This window comes from Rhinatrema bivittatum, chromosome 2 (genome assembly GCF_901001135.1).
Source record: "Rhinatrema bivittatum chromosome 2, aRhiBiv1.1, whole genome shotgun sequence".
Taxonomy (NCBI): domain Eukaryota; kingdom Metazoa; phylum Chordata; class Amphibia; order Gymnophiona; family Rhinatrematidae; genus Rhinatrema; species Rhinatrema bivittatum.
The window spans coordinates 134628130-134649471 of record NC_042616.1 but is presented as its reverse complement, the minus strand read 5'-3'; the positions used below and the strand labels follow the sequence as shown (position 1 = coordinate 134649471).

The following is a 21342-nucleotide window of genomic DNA, read 5'->3' as shown; positions in this document are numbered from 1 at the left end:
CTATATATCAGGGGTGGGGGGTGTCTCATGATATTTGGTGCCTCCCTGATAAAATATCTTGGCCATTTGCCTGGGATATTTTTTATTGCGGAAAAAACCCATAATAAAAATGTAGAAGGGAAAAGGCGAAAATACATGATGGTGGCCCCCTTCACACAGGGCTACCAGTTTCTAAAAGCACCAGCTGTTTTGATTTTGCTAATCATGCAGCCTCCCAATCACCAGAGGCCCTTGGGGAGCTGCTCTTTCCCTTTCTCCACTCATAGTCATTGCTATCCCATGAATCATCAGGGTCCAGACTATTAAATCCTACTTCTGGTTATGCTCAGGGCCTTGTCGTTGATTCTGCTCTGCTCCCTGCTTGGCCCAATGTTTCTGAATGCTCTGTGGCATTCCTAAGCCTTCTTGTTCCAAGTTCTGCTCTTTGGCTTCCTAAGCCTTCTGTTCCAGCTTTGGCTCTATGGCTTTCCAAGCCTTCTGCTTTTGCCTTGCTCAGGTAGGTGTAAAACTGAAGTCTGGAACTGGATGCAGGGAGGCATGGCATACTGAAGCTCATAGGGAGTCACAGCGTTTGAAATACGTATTGAAGCACTCAGAAAAATCTAGATCTGTTGTGAATATCATCAAAAAACATTGGCATATATTGTTTTGGCACTCAGCTTTCAAGCAATTACTTTTTTCACTTTTACTAGAAGCAGAAAGATAAAGTTTGTCACTCAAATTGCATTAATGGTACTGATCCCAAGTCATTTTAAATGTGGTTCACATTGTGTACAAGCCATTACAAGCCCTGAATGCATCATGCCACTAAAGGAATGCATCAACAAATTTAGACAACACACTGATTGTTTGGCCTCATGGGTAAAATATGCCCTTATATGCCATTGTATGTTCTTCTTAAATGTTGGGCACATGAAATGCACCATTAAAATACAACTCAATGAACATTTCAGTTCTTTTACCACATGTAAGTTACATGCACCAGTTGTACAACATTATGTCGATTGTTTTCAGATCTCTAATGGTTGGTGATTTAGCAGGTACAAGTTTCTTGGCAAGAAGGCAACAGAGAAGCTTTGTTAAATTGACATGAAGAACACTATTCAATCTGTAGGTTTAAATTCTGAAGTAGAATGGTATATATTTGTATAATTTTTTATAATTGTTGATTAGTATCAGTTCACAGAGTAGACAATCAGGGAGATTGCATTATTTTGGCTACAATACAATCAGTTTTTGCAATCAAAGAAGGACACATGTAAGAAATTGATTGGACAGAGTAAAGATTTAAATGCACATGTGTTTGTTGCCTTTACAAAAATGCTGATGGTCTGGAATGTCCTCCTAACGCAGGAGACTTGTGTTTTGAAACACGGACTATATCATGGAAGTTCTGGGTGAAATCCTTTATGAAGATTGTTTTAATGATTTTTCATTTTGTTGTAAGACTGCTTTACTTGCAAACAAAAAAAGTTAAAAAAAAAAAAAGAGAACATAAAAGAAAGTGACATTTAATGATATGGACCAATGACTAAACTTTGGGCACATAATTGAATAGTGTGCCATTAGAACAAGAATTGAGCACCTCGCCCTTTCATTTATGAAGGTCCTAGATGACGTGTTTTGCATTGTGACTTAAATGGTTTATTAAGAGTAACAGAGGTTGTAGAAGTTTGTCTTGTATTTTTCAAAGTTATCAGATTCTTTGGCCCAGGTTCATTCCTCCAACAGTACTAATGATAGTCCATCCATGCTCTGTGGTTGAGAGACACCACTCTTCTTAGATGGCATACACTGAGCCCCTGGTCCTTATTGTACTCAGGCATGTTGGAAAAATAAAAGTCTTAAGAAAGGGAAACAGAAATAGAGAAAGAAAGGGTGGCACAACTTCCTCCTCCAAAACAATAGGTTTCCAAAAAGACATAGTAAGGTTAGGCAAAGGCACTTTATCTGCTTTCATATACCCAGAACTCTCCCTTAGAGACCCAAGGCTCCTTTACTAAGAAAAGCAGTGGACAACATAGTGACCTGTTGCTGCTACAAGGATTAACTAAAAAGTCCACACCCTAAAATGATGGCAGTGGTTTATATACTCTGAAAAAACTCACCATTTCAGGTTCCCAAATGAGGGAGCTAAAACCCACAATAAGCTACTTCTGTCCCCCCTAGTAAAATGGAACAATCCTCTTTGTAGAGATCATTTAGGCTCTCTACACATCTCTCACCTACCTACCAGTTTTCTAACTCCTACTTTTATCCCATCTCTTTTCCCACTCCACATTTCTCACACCTTCCCCAGCCTATGTTCCCCTTTTGTCTCTCACTCATCCCCTAGTCCTCCATTTCCTCCCTCTATACTTACCAGGAGTGAGTAGCCCCTGAAATTTCATTTTTTGGTGGCAGGAGTTCGGGTTTTGATTTGTTTAATATTTATTTTGGTTTGGATTCTTTATGAAATTGGAAACATAAAACCCTCAAAACAAACAAACAAAAAAAAGAAAATTGTGCCTCCTTGAGCCCCTCTGAATATCTTCTTGACCCCCCCCCCCCACACACACACACACACCTTTTTAAAAATATCTTTTAGAGATATTCCTGAAAACAAAAGAAAGGGATAGATTAATTTGGAAACTATTTAAAGATTCCTTTGTGATAAAGTAAATTAGAAAATATTTAAAATTATTTATTAAATAATTTGTTAAAACTTTAAAATAAAACCTTTAATTATTGTGTAAGTGTGATTATCTTCATTAAATTTAAATTTACTTTATAGTTTTAAATCTAATAAAAAAAATATGTGCCAGCCTCTGTCCCCTACCTCCAGGGAAACCTGTCATGATTGTTATTGTTATAATATGGAGAGGTAGTGTCATTTCTTCTTTAAATGTACATAGGCCATTTAAAGAAGAATTTGGGCACTGTGATAGGGGAAACTTATAGATAACTGATTTCATCTTAAGGCTGGGTTATATTATGAATGATAAAAAACTGTGCTATTATCTGGACAATAAGGCATTTAGGTCAGTAATGCACTTATGGATTGTATCACAATTAGATTATTGCAATACTTTAAACACTGGCCTACTACTCAAGTTAACACAAAAACTGCAGATGGTTAAAAAGTAATGGCTGAATTTTAAATCGGCCATGCGTGCAAATTCCAGCAATTACGCTCGTGGTTGGGCCCTGTGCACACTGTGCGCATTTTGAAAAGGGCCTGGCCATGCGTGTAACTGCCAATATGAGCACAAGTGCCGGGCCCTTACAAAGGGGCAGGGGCGGGCTGGGACAGCACCACTGTTTGCTGTTCCAATGACTCATGCTCTGGTAGCCAGCTGGTGTGCGCAACTTACTTCAGCTCCAGCCCTGAAGTAAATTGAAAAACAAACAAAAAAATAGGATAGGAACGGTTTAGAGGATGGGGAGGAGAGGGAGGAGAGGGAGGAGAGGGGAAGAGTAAGGGAGTTTAGGTAAGGGGTGGGGAAGTTCCCTCTCAGTCTGCTCGTTAATTGGAGCGGACTGGGAGGGATCGGGGGAAAGCCTAATTTCATCGCCACATGTAATTTACTAAAATCCCCTCCTGCACGCACTGCCTGCACATGCGCGCGTGGATTATAAAATACGGTGCACTTGTGCATGCGGCCCATGGATTTTATAACATGCGTGCACTAGCAAGCACATGTTAAAAAATCCACGCGTCTATGTGTGCGCGCCAGGAACCTCACGCACCCCTAATTGTGCAAGTGATACTAGGTTAAGCCTAGATAAGAATATGTTACCCCAGTTCTGCACCAAGTGCATTGGCTCCCCATAAGAGTTAGGGCTATGTTTAAGCTTACCATGACTTTTAGGTTCCTGAGTGGGGTCCAGAAAACCTATGAAAAAGATTAAATAGTATGTTCCAGCAAGGGCACTCAGATCTAGTCAGGGGACCTAATTAGAGGTCCCTTAGTGTAAGAAGTAAGGCAAGCACAGTGTCAAACAAGAGCTTTTTCTATTATTGCCTCCACAGTGTAAAACAAATTACCTACTGGGATTAGGCAGGAAGAAAACTATTTGGCATTTAGAAAGTAAAAAGTTGGATCTTTCTGACTCCATGGCCCCTATGACACTTCCTGTGTGGGGTTAGCTCTTTCTGGAGAGCACACGGTTAGAACCTGAGAATGATGGATCTATGCTGAAGGCGGCATGAGGGTGCATCTGGATGCTGAAGGCTACTTTTGAAATGCATTGATTTTGGGCTGATAAAAAAAAGAGTGAGTGTGCTCTAAACTGAGCATGCTCAGCTTTCTTTCCCTCATGACTTCATTTTCTTGCATCAAACCTGTATAACAATAAATTCAGCATATAGGACTGGTTGTCAGTGCCTATTTTCATTCAAACACAAGGGCCTAAATATTTGGCTGAAAATTCACCTACATTTATGTATCTGAACCTTAGGGTTCTAAATTTAGAACTGCTGTTAATTTGCCTAGATTTTGGATCTTAAGTTACATGCCTAGTGCTGAAAATCAGTGCTAAGCACCTAACTTTTGTCTCTGCCCTAATTTTGCTTCCATGGCCACTCACTTTTCAGGGCCCCAAAATTTAGAAGCCCAGCAACATTAGCAGGCCAATATTAAGAAATCTGAGCCACTAAATTTAGGACACTTAGGTACCTAAGATTTAGATCTACTATTCATTTGCCTACCTAGGTGTTTTTTTTATATACCGTCGTAGAGTTAGGATCCTAAATTAAGGGCTTAGTGCTGAAAGTTTGTGTTAGGCATCTAACCTTTCTACTCCCCCAACTCAGTTCCCATAACCCCTCAATTTTTAGGCCCATAAATTTGCACACATAGTCCTTGTACTTTTTCAAAAGGGCCAATTTAGGGAACTAAAATCAAAAGTTGGTAGCATAAACCCTTTGGAAATGTACCCCTTGGGCCCTTAAATTTCACTGAAATTAGCCACCTTACTCACCAGGTCATTCATCATTTTGGGATAGGCTGTTATCGCACAAGTTACATGTGTGATAGCAAATGTTGCTTACCTGATGTAACAGGTGTTCTCACAGGACAGCAGGATGTTAGTCCTCACAAATGGGTGACATCGAGGATGGAGCCCACCACGGAAAACTTCTGTCAAAGTTTAAACAGAACTTTGACTGGCCCCTACTGGGCATGCCCAGCAAGGCACTGACCCTGCAGCCAGCAGGGGTCTCCCTTCAGTCTGATTTTCAAAGCTACAGGCAGTGCCTAAAAAGCAAAAACAAAACAAACCCAACACCGCGGGGTGGCGGGCGGGTTTCGTGAGGACTAACATCCTGCTGTCCTGTGAGAACACCTGTTACATCAGGTAAGCAACATTTGCTTTCTCACAGGACAAGCAGGATGGTTGTCCTCACAAATGGGTGAGTACCGAGCTGAGGATGTCCCGACTTGCACCAAATGCACCCAACGGCGTGCAAGAGGCACAACAACTGGGGTGTAATTTGGGAAAGGGCATCCGCACCCTACCGGGCAGGTGGAAGGGTGTTGGTACATCAGGTTGGAAAAAGGTTACGCAAGACAGATTGGCCGAAGATGGAGTCCTGTCTTCCAGCTTTGTCCAAACAATAATGGGCTGCAAATGTATGGAGGGAACTCCAGGTTGCAGCTTTGCAGATGTCCGGAAGCGGCACCGATCGAAGGTGTGCCACTGACGTCGCCATGGCCCTCACAGAGTGTGCTTTAACACGGTCTTGAAAAGGGATGCCAGCTTGCTCATAGCAGAAAACAATGCAGTCCGCCAACCAGGAGGAAAGAGCCTGCTTACCCACAGGTTGTCCTAACTTGTTAGGATGGAAAGAGACGAATAATTGTGTGCTCTTTCTGTGAGAAACTGTGCGGTCTAGGTAAAAAGCTAGAGCCCGTTTACAGTCTAGGGTATGCAGGGTCTGTTCTCCAGAGTTGGAGTGGGGCCTGGGAAAAAAGATAGGTAGCACGATAGATTGATTGATATGAAATTCCGAAACTACCTTAGGCAAAAATTTAGGGTGAGTGCGAAGTACCGCCCGGTCCTGCAGGAGCTTAGTGTAAGGCGGATAGGTAACTAGGGCCTGTAATTCACTAACCCTGTGAGCTGAAGTAACAGCTAAAAGGAATAACACTTTCCAAGTGAGATATTTCAAGGCACAGGAGTGCAGAGGTTCGAAAGGTGGTTTCATTAGACGACCAAGAACCAGGTTAAGGTCCCAGGATGGGGCCGGAGGACGCAAGGGTGGCTTCAGATGGAGCAAGCCCTTAAGAAAGCGTGTTACCAGGGGTTGTACTGAAATAGGACTACCCCCAATACCTTTATGGAAGGCGACTACCGCACTGACATGCATTCTTATAGAAGAGGTTTTAAGACCTGATTCAGAGAGATGCCATAAATAGTCCAAGAATTTCGAGATTGGACAGGAAAGGGGATCAAGGGACTGAGAAGTGCACCATGATGTGTACCTTTTCCATTTGTATGAGTAAGATCTTCTTGTGGAAGGCTTTCGTGAAGCTATCAGGACCCGAGAAACGGAATCTGAAAGGTTAAATGGTTGAAGGACTAACCTTTCAACATCCATGCCGTCAGGAACAAGGCTTGGAGGTTGGGATGGAGGAGGCATCCGTCGTTTTGAGTGAGCAGATGCGGGTCCCTTCCCAGAGGAATGTGCCTGCGGATGGAGAGATCCTGGAGTATGGGAAACCATACTTGGCGTGGCCAGTAAGGTGCTATCAGGATCATGCTTCCTCCGTCCTGGCGTAGCTTCACGAGAGTCTTTGACACAAGAGGAAGTGGAGGGAATGCATAGAGCAGACCGGTTGCCCACTTGAGGGAGAACGCATCCCTCGGCCGAGAGTGCTGGCTCCGAATGAGAGAGCAGTAATTGTCCACTTTGTGGTTCTGAGGGGATGCAAAGAGGTCTATGCGGGGAAAACCCCACTTCCGAAACAGAGAGGTCGCTACGAGAGGGTTGAGTGACCACTCGTGTGGTTGGAAGACACGGCTCAGCTGGTCCGCCAATACATTGTCTACTCCCGGCAGGTAAGTGGCCCTGAGGTACATAGAGTGGGAGAGGGCTTCCGCCCAAATCTGTGCAGCTTCCTGACACAGAAGGAAGGATCCTGTGCCTCCCTGCTTGTTTATGTACCACATGGCCACTTGGTTGTCCGTCTGGATTAAGATTATCTGATGGAATAGATGATCTTTGAAAGTTCGGAGCGCATAGCGGATTGCTCGAAGTTCCAGGAAATTTATCTGGTGTTCGGCTTCCTCTTTTGACCATAACCCTTGGGTTTGGAAGTCGTTCACATGGGCTCCCCAACCGATGTGAGAAGCGTCGGTGGTTAGGATTACTTGCGGATCCGGTGGGAGAAAAGGTAAGCCTTGAAGGAGGTTGACCTGAGTCGTCCACCAGGTTAAAGACAGGCGCATCGCTTGTGTAACTGTGACTATGGAGGACAGAGGCTGAAAAGCTTGAATCCATTGGTGTCGCAGAGTCCATTGGGTTACTCTCATGGCTAGTCGGGTCATGGGAGTGACTTGAACCGAGGATGCCATGTGTCCTAGGAGAATGAGGAATTGGCGAGCCGTAGCAGTGTTTTGAGACTGGAGCTGGCGAGCTAGGGACATGAGAGTTTGGACCCGTTGAAGCGGAAGGTAGGCCTTTGCCTGTAAGGTGTCCAAGTCTGCTCCAATGAAGGATAAGGTTTGAGATGGGACTAAGCAAGATTTCTCGTAATTGACAAGAAACCCAAAGGAATGGAGGGTTTGTATTGTCAATTTTAGGGAGGATTGAGCAATCTGTTGGGTGGAGGCCCTGATTAGCCAATCGTCCAGGTAGGGGTAGACGTGGACACCTTCCTTCCTTAGGAATGCTGCTACCACTACGAGACATTTGGTAAAGACTCGTGGAGCAGATGCCAGACTGAAAGGTAGTACCCGGTATTGATAATGGTCGCGGCCTACCAGAAACCGCAGATACTTGCGATGGGATTGTGTGATCGCAATGTGGGTATAAGCATCCTTGAGGTCGAGAGAGCACAGCCAATCCCCCCTTTGTAGCAGAGGGAGCAGCGCGCCAAGGGTTACCATTTTGAACTTTTCTTTTTGAAGGTATTTGTTGAGGGCTCGAAGGTCCAAAATGGGACGTAGTCCCCCTGATTTCTTTGGTATTAGGAAGTATCTGGAATAGAACCCCTTCCCTCGTTGAGAGGGAGGGACGGGTTCTATAGCATTTGATTGCAGAAGAAGAGATACTTCCTGTTGTAATTGAGCCAAATGGGTGGTTAGACTCCACGCTTGAAGAGGCGGGGAGTCTGTCGGAAGAGTTATGAAGTTGAGGTGGTAACCCTGTGCGATAATTGCTAATACCCACTGATCTGAGGTGATCTGCAACCAAGCTTGTAAAAAATGGTACAGTCGACCTCCTACAGGGATGTCTGGAAGAGGGGTTTGGCATGTGCTCCCTACAGGGGAGTCAAAGGCCAGCTGCAGGCCCAGGAGGAGGGGCTACAGTAGGCCTTTGTTTCCTAGGCTGACGTGGCTGAGGTCTGGTAGAGGATCGAGCTGGACGAGGCCTGGCCGATGGAGGATAGTAACGACGTGGCCGAAAGAACGACTTTTTAGAGTCCTTCTTAAGTGGTTGTTTGGAGGAAACCTCAGACGGAACAGAGGAAAGTTGTTTCAATGTCTCGTGGTGATCCTTTAATTCAGCTACAATTTGCTGAATTTGTTCTCCAAACAAATTGTCCCCTAAGCAGGGTAAATCCGCTAAACGATCCTGGACCTCTGGGCGAAGGTTGGATGACTTTAACCAAGCCCAACGTCTGGCCGAGATGGCAGTAGCTGAAACTTTTGTGGAAGCATCGAAGATATCGTAAGCCGTTCTGATCTCGTGCTTCCCCGCCTCAAACCCTTTGTTAAGAAGGGCTTGAAGCTGTGGCTGGTATTGGTCCGGTAATGTGTCAGCGAAATCTTGCATCTGTTTAAGGATGGCTCTGTTATATTGAGTCATGTAAAGTTGATATGAAGCTATGCGGGAAATCAACATAGCTCCATGGTACACTTTCCGTCCCACACTATCCAGGAATTTATTGTCCTTGACAGGTGGAGTGGAAGAGTGTGGCTTTAGACGCTTGGCCTTTCTTTGCGCAGACTCAACCACAACAGAGCGATGATCCAGTTGAGGCTTTTGAAAGCCTGGTGCTGACTGGACGAGGTATGTGGAGTCAGCTTTCTTGTTAACTGGTGACACAGATGAAGGAGATTCCCAGTTTTTCTTTAAGAGATCGAGAAACACCTGGTGAATGGGGATGGAAGCGATGATTTTTGGAGCATCCAAAAATTGGAGCAGTTCCATCATCTGGTGTCTGTCATCAGTCTCAGATTGCAGCTGAAAAGGTACAATTTCGGACATCTCCTTTACAAAATTAATAAAGGAGAGATCCTCTGGAGGAGATCTTTTTCTACTCTCTGTAGGAGAAGGTGGTGATGGTAAATCTGTGTCAGAAGATGTATCATCACCCCAGGTATCGTAGGGATCACTTGGGGGTTGAAGCCCTGACGGACCTGGTTGAGGATCCGAAGGCATCGAAGGAAACCTTGAAGGAACCGGTGCTGCAAGTGGTACTGGGAATGGCATCGAGGGCTTCGGTGCTGCCGATGGAGTCGGTGCCGGTCTTGGAATCGATGGAGCCGAAGGATAAATCGGTGGAGATATACGAGAAGGCACCGATGGGACCACCCCGGAAGGGGGAATCAGGAACGGTGTTTCTCCCGCCGATGAGAATCCTGTCGGAGACGGTGGCGCTGTCAGTGCTACTGGAATCATCGATGGAAGGGCATGTACAAGTGCCTCCATGCAGTGTAGTAGCGGTGCTAGCGCTTCCACCAAAGGCTCGGTGGACGGTTCCCTCCTCGGTGGCGGAGTTGGTGCCGGAGGCGGTGCCGGAATCGGTGCCGGAGACGGTGCCGGTGGAGGTTGGAACCTTTGCATCGCTTTCTCGATGGCCTCCTGGACCAGCCGGTCCAGTTCTGCCCGGAGACCAGGGGTAACAATACCCGGCTCGACGGGAGAGGGAGGCTGAGGCAGAGCCGGAGGGACCACCGTAACCGGTGGGATCACGGCTCCCACACCCTGAGAGGGTGAGGGTTTCCTCGATGCCTGCGAACGAGACGTGGATGGTGCCAAGTCTGATCGAGGCCTCTTAGTCGGTGGCTCGGCTTGCTCAGAGGTCGATGACTGTTGATCCTCGACAGGCCGAGACTTGTGCCGTCGATGGCGATGCTTGTCCTTTCGTTCTCCTCGCCCATCCGGGGAGGGGACAGGAGTCGACGGCCGAGAAGTCATCGATGGTGGACGGTCACCGGAGGGTTGACGATGGTGGTGCAACTTCGACGGTGCCGGTTCCGATGTCGTCGATGCTATCGATGGCGTTGGGGTGGGTGCATGGAAGAGGAGCCCCATCTTCTCCATCCTGGCTTTGCGACCCTTAGGTGTCATTAAGGCACATTTGGTGCAAGTCAGGACATCATGCTCACTACCCAAACACAAAACACAAACCCTATGGGGGTCTGTGATTGACATAGTCCGGGTACAGTCCGGACAACGACGGAACCCCGTCGCCATGGCCAAGGGCCAAATTTAGCCGCGGGATCGGTAAGTGCCAACAGGCCTCGAGGGCCAAAATCGACGGTAGTCGATTAAAAACGGCAAAAAACTTACCGGAGTCCGCGAAGGTGACAAAAATTTGTCGAAGGGAGACCCCTGAGGGGCAAATTTTCTTCGGAAAGAAAAACCGAATTCCTGTCAGGAACGTGGTAAGAAGAGCTCCTTTCACCGCGTGGCAACTGCTACGCGGAAAAAAGAAGACTGAAGGGAGACCCCTGCTGGCTGCAGGGTCAGTGCCTTGCTGGGCATGCCCAGTAGGGGCCAGTCAAAGTTCTGTTTAAACTTTGACAGAAGTTTTCCACCACGGAAAATGGGTGACATCGAGGATGATCACCCATTTGTGAGGACAACCATCCTGCTTGTCCTGTGAGAAAACGCCATACCGTGTGCGATGACAGCCTAATGCAAATTGCGTATGCAAATTAAAAATGTATTATTAAACAGTGAGGAGTTTGGGCGGGGTTTGGGGAGACTAGGGGCTGCTATCGCTGTGTGCGATAAATCATCGCAAATTAGCATGGACAATTTCACAGGAAATAGCTACCCCTTTTCCCGGGGCACTATGGGGGCGACAATGACTAGCACGTCCGATATCACCGTATACGATAATGCAACACCTCGTGCATTACCATACGCTGCAATGCGGCCAGCTGCTCGTTTTCCTCTCCACGCCCCTTTTTCTACCACAGCCGATCATTTCACTATAATTATAATTACAATTATAGCGAAATGATGAATCTAAGCCTTAGGGCCATAATGTTAGGTGCTCAGCATTTTTCAGATATCAGCCTCTCATTAATCATTGCCTAATAAAGGGTGGCCCATGGAAAAGTAGCCTGCCTCCAATGCACTGATATTGGAGGCGGGCTACTTTTCCATGGGCCACCCTGTATATAAACTATTAGCCTCCTTGGAATGCTTTTACGATGGGTCTTTTTTTGCTGGACTTGGTAGGTAGTAATGGCCCATGTGACAATATTGCTTAAATTGATTCACTTTTCTTCTAGTTATACTTGAGATGGAATATGAATGTAAAGCAAGAGTATGAGCTTTCCCTATTTCCACCATATACATTTATTCTGCTTAGCATCCTTTTTCTATCGCAGTTTTACTTTTCATAAATTGTTTCAATTAATGAATTATGGTGGAGCATGTCAACAGATCTTTCACCTACAAGGTTTTTAATCTCCAAGCTTGATCACCTTGCATTAGCAGATTGGAATGTGCAGGAGAAAAATGTTGGGTTTTTTTTTTGTTTTCTGAACATTTTCGGGAATTTTGGTTCATGAATTGCTTGATTCATTTTCATTCATGAGAAAAAAGATGAATCAAACAATTTAAAAAAGAAGGGCCAAAAGACGAAAACTAGGCCTCCTTGGGCCTCCTGCCCACCCACCTGAAAAAATGCTGGAGCCACAATCCCCCACCAGCCCCCACTTAGCCTGGTTCAGTGGAGGCTGAAGCACAATAGGTTGCTGCAACCTTGGCCTACTTAAGGTCAAGGCTTCAGCTTGACTCGGAGGCTGGGTCCCAACTCCTGGGCCTCAGCCTAGGTCAGGGCCCAGACCCAGACCCGAAGCTGGAGCCTCGGCCTGGACCCAAGCCCAATGTCACAACTCAACCTGGAGGCCAGGTCCCAACACCAGGGCCCAGACCCAGGCCTGATGCTCCAACTAGACCTGGAAGCTGGGTCCGCACACCGTGGCCTCGGCCTAGGCCAGGGCCCAAACCCAAACCCGATGTCACAACCTGACCCAGGTGCCTACATCACACTTGAGCATAGGCCATGGCTCCTACTTTGGGCCTCGGCCTATGCCCTAGGCGAGGTCCTGTTTTTGGGCCTAGACCTATGCCTGAATCAGTTTAAAATGAAACAAATAAATGAGTCTCATTTGTCGTGTTTTGCAGTTTCGTTTTAAATGAATGCACATTCATTTAAAACAAAATTGATTGATTTGCACTCTGGTGATTTCTCTGGTTTGATTATTCTATTCTATAAATAAATAATATCCATAAACATTCTTTCATTTTTATTTAACAGGCAGAAGAAGACTGTGATAAAATATGGGGTGTAATAAGCATTAGTGCAGTAAATCAGGATGGAAGATCAGTAACACCTATCACCAAACCATCTCAGATACAACAAGAAAAGCTCCTGCAGAGCATATATTCAACAGTTATGGACCCATCGTTTGTACAGTATGTTGAAGCGCATGGTACAGGAACACCAGTAGGAGATCCTGCAGAAGCAGCCAGTTTAAGCAGCATCATTGCTAAAAAAAGGTCTTCTGGATCATCCATTCTAAGAATAGGTTCAGTTAAAGGGAACATTGGCCATACAGAGTCAGCTGCTGGGGTTGCAGGGTTAATTAAAGTTCTTTTAATGATGCACCATGAAGTAATTGTTCCATCCCTGCATTATTCAACAGACGTCAGTAATATAAATGAAGAGGAATTTTGTCTATCAATTCCAACAGGTCCAGAAGAATGGAAAGATTCTGGAAAACTGGGCAGGGCTGCAGGTGTCAATTGCTTTGGTTTTGGGGGGACAAATGCTCACGTTGTTGTCAGACAATACAAACAAACACGGACTGTGCATTCTGTGAAAAGACCTCTTGAAATATTTGTACTCTCTGCAGCTTCTATAAAGTCTCTCAAGCTAGCAATTGAAGATGCAACTCAGCAGTTAAGCAAACCTGATTCAGTCAAGCTGCAGGATCTGGCCTACACATCTGCCTGCAGAAGAAGCCATACAAACTACAAATACAGGAAGGCTTTTGTTACCTCTTCTCTAAAGCACTTACAGCAACAACTTGCTTTAGCAGCTAATAAAGAAATTGCACAAGTGAGGGTGAGTCCTCAGATAGTGTTTGTGTTCTGTGGAAATGGCGTCAATTACAAAGGCATGTGCAAGGCATTACTAAAATCCGAGCCAGTGTTCAGAGAAAAATGCCAAGAAATAGAAAACATGTTTCAGGCATACACACCCATCAGGATCTTAGATTTAATAGAAAATGATTATGATGATTTTTCAAAACCAGAAATCGCACAACAATTGCTTTTTGCAATTCAGGTTTCTTTAGTGACTCTTTTGAATTACTGGGGAATCAAACCAGTTTCTATCATTGGTCATTCAGTGGGAGAAGTTGCTGCTGCACATTGCGCTGGATGTCTTTCCCTTCAGGATGCTGTAAAGGTAATTTATTACAGGAGTACTTTACAGTCAAAAGTTACAGGAGGAAAAATGCTGGTAGTTGGAAATGTCCCAGTGCAAGAGCTGTTGAAACTTCTTGACCCATACGCTGGAAGGGTTGGCATTGCTGCTTTTAACAGCTCTCATTCCTGTTCATTGTCAGGAGATGCTGACTCAATAGACAAGGTTCACAAACAGTTAGTTCAGTCGTTCAGCAAAATGAATATATTCCTTCATATTTTAGATGTTCCGGCAGCATACCACAGCCATATGATGGATCCAATATTAAAGGAGATGGAAGAGAGTTTACAAGGCCTAGAGTGTCAGAAGCTAGAAACTGAACTTATTTCAACAGTGACTGGTCAAGTTGCTTTTGATAAGGATTTTGCTACAGGGAAATACTGGGCCAGGAATATTCGAGAGCCTGTTGCTTTCGAAAAGGCCTTACAAGCAGCGGCCAAAGGAAGGGAAAATCTAATGTTTGTTGAAATAGGGCCTAGAAGAGCCTTACAAAGAAACATAACAGAAGTTCTAGGCAGCACAACTTCAGTTTTTCCAGCTGTGCAACCCAGTAAAGAATATGAGACAATTTTTACACTTATAGAAAACCTTTTTGCACAGAGTTATAATCTTGACTGGAAACATTTCTACGAAGGATATAAAACTATTCCAACAGCATATCCCAGATATCAGTTTGATCACAGAAAGGCAAAAGAATATTCTGAAAAGAATCAGTCACAAAACCATATCGTAGCAAATTCTAGCCATCCTCTGCTCCACAGTGCAAGCAAAGACAACATGGAATTCAGCTGCACTGTGTCAGAAACAAGGACACCCTATGTGTATGAACACAAGAATAATGGCATTGCTATAGTCCCTGGCTCTCTTTTTGTAGAGCTTGTCTTGGCATCTGTGATGAGCAGCGCAAAACCTAAAGTGCCGTTAAGTACCTATCAAGTTAGCATCACTTTTTCCAGTCCATGTGTCGTAAGTCAAAATTCTCATGAACTCAAAGTGCAATTGGAGTCAAATGACATAATGACCAATTTTAAAATATGGTCATCACATTCCATTTATGCAACAGGGAAAATTAAACAGAACATTAATAATCTGGCTGAAGAGAACTGCATTGCATTTCGAAATATCTTTCAGAGGTGTACAAAGCAATTAATAGTAGATGAAATTTACAAATCTCTCTCCCAATTGGGATTTCAGTATGGGCTGGTGTACAGACAGCTAAATGATGTGTTTTATGGTGAAGAACTCAGTGAAGCAATAGCAAGCTTGCAGGTACATGAAGAGATAGCAAAGGAACTTTATGACTACTTTATTCATCCTGTTGTGTTAGATGGTTTTCTACAAATGTCAGCAATTATGGCTAATGTAAATCTGAAAACTGGAATTGGCTTCCCTTCTGCAATAGGCAGTCTGGTAGTTTTTAGACCCTTACAGAATAAAATGTTAATATACATGAGAACTTGCAGTATTACTGAGAACTTCATAGAGGTTTGTGGATGTTTTACAGATAAAAGTGGATTGACTTTGGCAGAATTTAAAAATGTTAGAATTACAAAACTGGGTCATAATTCTAGTGAAGGCAATGATTACCTATTTGAAAGCAGATGGAGAAACATATCTCAGTTACAGAAAACAAAAAACTCAGAAGAACCACCAAAGGCCTTAGTGTTTGCTGACACTTTTGGAATGGCTGACCTCCTGAAGAAACATTTACATAAAGAGTCAACATACATTGTGTACAAAGAATGGGAGACAATGCTGCAAACTGGAAGCACAGCAACATCTGTACTGCATAAACTGAAAATAAATTCCAGGGACTACAGTGAAGTTATATTCATGTGGGGAATTCACAGATTAAATGAAGAATTCCCAGACAGCCTGGTTCAGTATCTAGCTGTGTGCCTCGAAGCTTATCGCCAAATTATTCTAGCATTGAGCGAACAGAAGTACAAGGCTTCATTTAGAACAATCACATACAGAACAACGGACAAAACGGTGGATCATATTAATCCGGGATTTGTTCTGCAAGGTATGACTAGATCCTGTCTAACTGAAATTAAAGAAATCAAATTTCAACTAATTGATATTAGTACTTTAAATACACCGGACATTGCAGCCTTAACAAAACTTATTGTAGAATCTAAAGGAGAGGATTATGCAGAAATTTGGATAAATGAAGGTAAAATTTACTTTGCTGAAATCACCCACACAGTGTTCCAGGATGCTAAAAACCATCATCTGAAAATGCCCCTGCAAATCTCTCAGGGCTTCACTTTGCAAAGTGCAGATCCTTACAAAGTAACAGAACTTTCTGCTGAAGTAAGTAAAGCTCTGGTCACAAAACTTACAAATCACAGTGTGGAAGTTCAAGTTCATAAAATATGTAGCCACTCAGAAGATTACTATCCTGTTACTGCTTCTAGTGCTAGCTTTGGTAACACAGTGTACTGGAACAGATACACAGCAAAGAAGCATCAGCTTTTGGCTCTTGACTTCAGTGGTATTATTACAGCTACAGGCAGAGAAGTCAGAAAGCTTAAAGTAGGCGACCGTGTTATTTCATGCTATCCCATCATTGCATCTTCAAAAGTCACAATTCCAGAAACAGCTTGTTACAGTACAAAGAAAGTTCCAGTGCTTAGAAATGTGCCATGTGTCTCCTACTTCATGATAGCCTGGACAATATTTCATCAGACACTACCAAAAGTGAAAGGCCAGCCAGGTTTAGCAATTATTACTCCTGAACCCGCATCGGTTTTGTGCCAAGTGCTGACTCTAACCGCAGAAGAGGCTGGCTGGAGAACAGTGATTGGAGCATCAGCTCAGGTTCAGTGGCAGCACGTGAAGCAATGCAGCGCTCTCATTTTCCTTCCTTCACTGGGTGACATGTCAAAGCAAGAGCTATCGCATCTTCTTCTCGTCAAAGACATTGTGATGGTGGGGGGTAATCAGCAGCCTGAATATTTGCGAAACCTGACTGGAAACTGTCACGAACAGATGCGAGTTCATACAGTAAGTCTTGCCACTATCTTTCAGAAGGGATATCTAACACAATCCACAAAATCATTCTATCACTGGATAAAGTCAATAAAAGCAGAGAAACGCTTTAACCTTTCCAGTTTCGTTTTTCAGCAGAAAGGAAACCCTGATCACACCAGTGCCATAGTATCGTCCTATTTAACCTGCAGATCTATCCCACTTGTCATGCTTAAAGATGATCATAACAAACAGATTTCAGACATTTCAGTGTATGGTGTGGAAGGGAAACTATTTAAACATGGTGCTGTTTATATAGTAGCAGGTGGACTCACGGGCCTTGGATTTGAAACTGTAAAGTTTATTGCTCAGCATGGAGGTGGCTCTATTGTGATTTTGTCAAGGAGGAATCCAACCAGAGAGAAACAAGAAGAAATAAAGATGCTACAGAATCAATGGGAAGGAACCAGAATAATCACTATGCAATGCAATATTGTCTTTTCTAATGAGGTTGAGAAAGCTTTCAAATCAATAACTGAGATTTTTTCAAAAATTCCAATCAAAGGTATTTTTCACAGTGCAGGAGTTCTGCATGATGGACTTCTTGAAACTTTGAGCTTATCACACTTTGAGAAAGTCCTCAGTCCAAAAATTGCTGGAGCAATAAATCTTCATTGTGCTTCAAGAGATCAAGAACTTGATTATTTTGTATGTTATTCATCCATTGCTTCATTTATAGGGAACTCATCACAAGCAAACTATGCAGCTGCTAATTCATTTCTGGACATGTTCTGTCACTACAGAAGAAACCGTGGGCTTTCTGGACAGTCCATCAACTGGGGTGCCTTAAATCTGGGATTACTGCTGAATCAAAATTATCTTCAGCACTTTTTGGAAGCCAAAGGAATACTTATCCTGGAGTTACCAGAATTCTATGAATATCTTAGAAAAAGCTTAGTCCAGAACAGCCCTCAACAAGCTGTAATGAAACTGGATTTTAGAGCTTTATATGAGAAGGTTATTTCTGACATTCCTGCACTGAAACACCGCTGCTATACAATTTTACAGGAAGAATTCAGCACAGTGGAGGATATTTTAGACCTAGATGCTCTGCAGGCAAAGTCTGTTGTCAAACCTCAGGAGTATATTATGACAGTGATAAGTGAACTTAGTAATATCAGTACCAGTGATATTACTCTAAGCACATCTCCTACATTTTTGGGATTGGATTCAATGTTAGGTATAACTCTACAAAATCGCATCTTTCATGACAGAAAGGTAAATGTACCTCTTGTTAAAATACTTGACCCTAACACAACACTCTCATCTTTAGCACTACTTTTGGAAGACAGCTCTTCTGAAAACGTTGCACTTGAAAAGAGCAAGCGCCCCTTGGCCATAAAAATGGATGAAGAAAATACTAGATTGTAGGGAAAAACGTGTGTTATTTAAAATACAGAGATGAACTGAAAAGTCATCATTTAAGATTGTGTCATACACTTTTGATGATTAACAGGGAAAGGGAGGCACAGGGAAGATTTTCAGATGCTGATCACAGATTCAGATAACATGAACATTGAAATTCCAGGAAAAATAACAAGGTGTCCAGTAGAATGAGGAATATAACCATTGTTTTCAGGAATCTTATTGTGATAAATGATCATTATACCCTTAAAATTCACAAATGGGTAAATTCCTAGATTAAAAGTAAGGTTTAGAATTGTGATCATGATTTTTTTTTTTGAGCCATTACTAATAATATAAACTAACAAAATATGTACAAATTGCTCTTGCCTTTAACTAAAGTGTTCACTTGATAAGATACTAAAGCTCAGTATGTATATACAGTACCTTCAATATTTCATAAAATAAATATAAATCAATTCCGATGTGGGGATATTCAGTGGTATAACTATCACTACATTAGACACGAGCAGTATGCAAAGTTGCTTGTCTTAGTAATGGCTAACGTATTGCTCTCTTTAATGGATCAGAGAAAACTCTTTATTCCCAAACAGAGAAGGGCTCTGGGAGATGATTGCATCTTGTGGAGATGATGGAGTTGGGTACAGAAGAGACCTGTGGGGGGCGATGACTGCATTTTGCAATAGGGGGCCCAGGCAGAGGGATAATATGCTGGGGTAATTACATGTGCTGCTGGAGGGTCTAATCACTGCAGAGCAGGGTGAGTCTCGCTTTTGGGGGAATTGTGGGTTGTTATTAGGGGTGTGCATTCGTATTGACCGCATATGTAAAACGCTACTCATATTTTTTTTTAACTTAAAAAAAGGATTCGACATAAACGATCGGATTTCCCACATATCCAACATAGCTATGTTGGATATGTGGGAAATCGCGATTGTTGAGCCAAAATAAAAATTTAAACCCCCTCACCCTCCTTAATCCCCCCCCAGACTTACCACAACTCCCTGGTGATCGAGCGAGGAGTGAGGACGCCATTTCTGCAATCCTTGGCGAGAAGCATGTGACGTCGGCGGCACGTCGAGTGACGCCGGCGTCACGTGATTCCCGGCGAGTTCGCGCCGGAAGGCTCGTTCGGCCCAAAAAGAACTTTTGGCCAGCTTGGGGGGGTCAGGAGGTCCCCCCAAGCTGGCCAAAAGTTCTTTTTGGGCCGAACGAGCCTTCCGGCGCGAACTCGCCGGGAATCACGTGACGCCGGCGTCACGCGACATGCCGCCGACGTCACATGCTTCTCGCCAAGGATTGCAGAAATGACGTCCTCACTCCTCGCTCGATCACCAGGGAGTTGTGGTAAGTCTGGGGGGGGGATTAAGGAGGGTGAGGGGGTTAAAATTTTTTTTTTTTGCACATATGTACATATACCCAACTCATTTAATTTTTTTTATGTCCATATTGACCGCAAATGGGACCCCCTTTGGACATATGTACATATGAACATAAACTTTTGCTCTGCACATCCCTAGTTGTTATCAGTGTGGAGAGGGGAAAATTCCACTGCTGCAGGAGATAGAGGGAGAAAATCCCCTCTGCTAAGTGGCCCTTTCACTTCTGGCTACTTAGCACTGGGACTTTCTAATGGTAGTGACATGCACCATTGATTTTTGGGGGATTACCATACACACCACTCTCATATCTTCATTAATGTGGTCAAATTTTAAGTTGATGATGCATAAACTCTTTGCATAGTAATGAAGTACAGATTTTGCATGCACAATCACATTTTTAGCACACTCACACTGAAGTGTTCATCTAGGCCTCTTTACCACTTAATATGTTTACAGTTAATATGATAAGTTAATATAACAAATGTCTTAGATTGTCAAAATGATGGATTTTATGTTGTATTAAATACCATTTTTGTTGAAAATGTAATACATGAATCATGATGTTTCTCTCATTATTGCTAAATATATGTTGTCAAAATTTGGCACTATAAAATACAAGACTGTATAATATAAAGTAGTTTTATTTGTAAGAATTACAAGAATTACAAGAATTAAGAATTCTACTTAATTTTAGTTTATTGTTTATTACTGAAAACAAAACTGAGTATTGTCATATTTTATCCTTATCTTGGTACATATGTGATTTTAATAACCATTAAGAATAAAAGTTAAATTCATCTAGATTGTGTGATGCCATATTGTTTGAGCTCATCATGCTGTGTGTGTATTGCTTGTTCAGAAAACTTTCCTGTGATGGTAAGAAGAAGAATGCATTAGTAAAACTACAACAAAAAAATCATCAAGAGTGATAATCTCAGTGCTTTAGAATTCCTGAGTATCTGGAGATATTCAGTCAATAGCCCTTTCCTTACACTACCAGTCAATTGATTTATATTTTTGGATTATTCACCACTGGCCTGCCAAAATTTACATTCTCCATTTAATTCTATAGCTCATCCTTTTCGATGAGGACCAAAATATTATATTCCACACAGTATTTTGGAACTTGCATCCAGTCATGTAGGGCATTCCAACATAAATGAATTTAATCCACTTGCTCTCTGTAGTGGTGTAGCTCTTGTGAAGTCAGCTGAGAGAATGGGTAGCCTAGTGGTTAGACTGAGAGCCAGTAGTGTTGCGCACCCCATCCGCGTCTGGCTCGCACACGGGCCTGCTCACCTCTCCGGTTCCACGGCGGGTCCTGGGTCGGCCTCCCTAGTGGCAGCTGCAAGTGCTTCCAGGCCTCGGCGTCCCGTGGCGGCGGTCGCTGGGCCTTCCACTGCGCACCAGGCCTCATGCCAGAGTTTGGCGCCCTCCAAGGCGTTGGCCCCGCCGCTATGCGCGCGCATGCAGACCGCCCGGCCTCTTGTAGGGCCAGGGGCGGGTCTTAGTTCCGCGGCGCGCCCTGATTGATTGCCTGATAGAAGGAAGTCCCTGCCTGCACTTCCTTGCCTTTTCAATCGGGTTAGTATTGTGCTAGATTGTCACTGCCTTCTGAGCCTTGTTCCAGTGTTGTTCCAGTGTTGTTCCAGTCTCATTCCAGGATCCTTCTGTTCCAG

At 43.6% G+C, this 21342-nt stretch overlaps 1 protein-coding gene across 1 annotated transcript in view; it reads left to right on the top strand.

Moving 5' to 3' along the window:
• Positions 1-19180, top strand: part of LOC115084158 (highly reducing polyketide synthase PKS6-like) — a 198672-nt gene extending 179492 nt beyond the window's left edge. Inside the window, exon 7 of the mRNA XM_029588643.1 lies at positions 12711-19180. Coding sequence (XP_029444503.1) covers positions 12711-18287 — 5577 coding nt within the window. The 3' untranslated portion in view covers positions 18288-19180. The remainder of the gene's footprint in view (positions 1-12710) is intronic.
• Positions 19181-21342: the final 2162 nt, after the last annotated feature.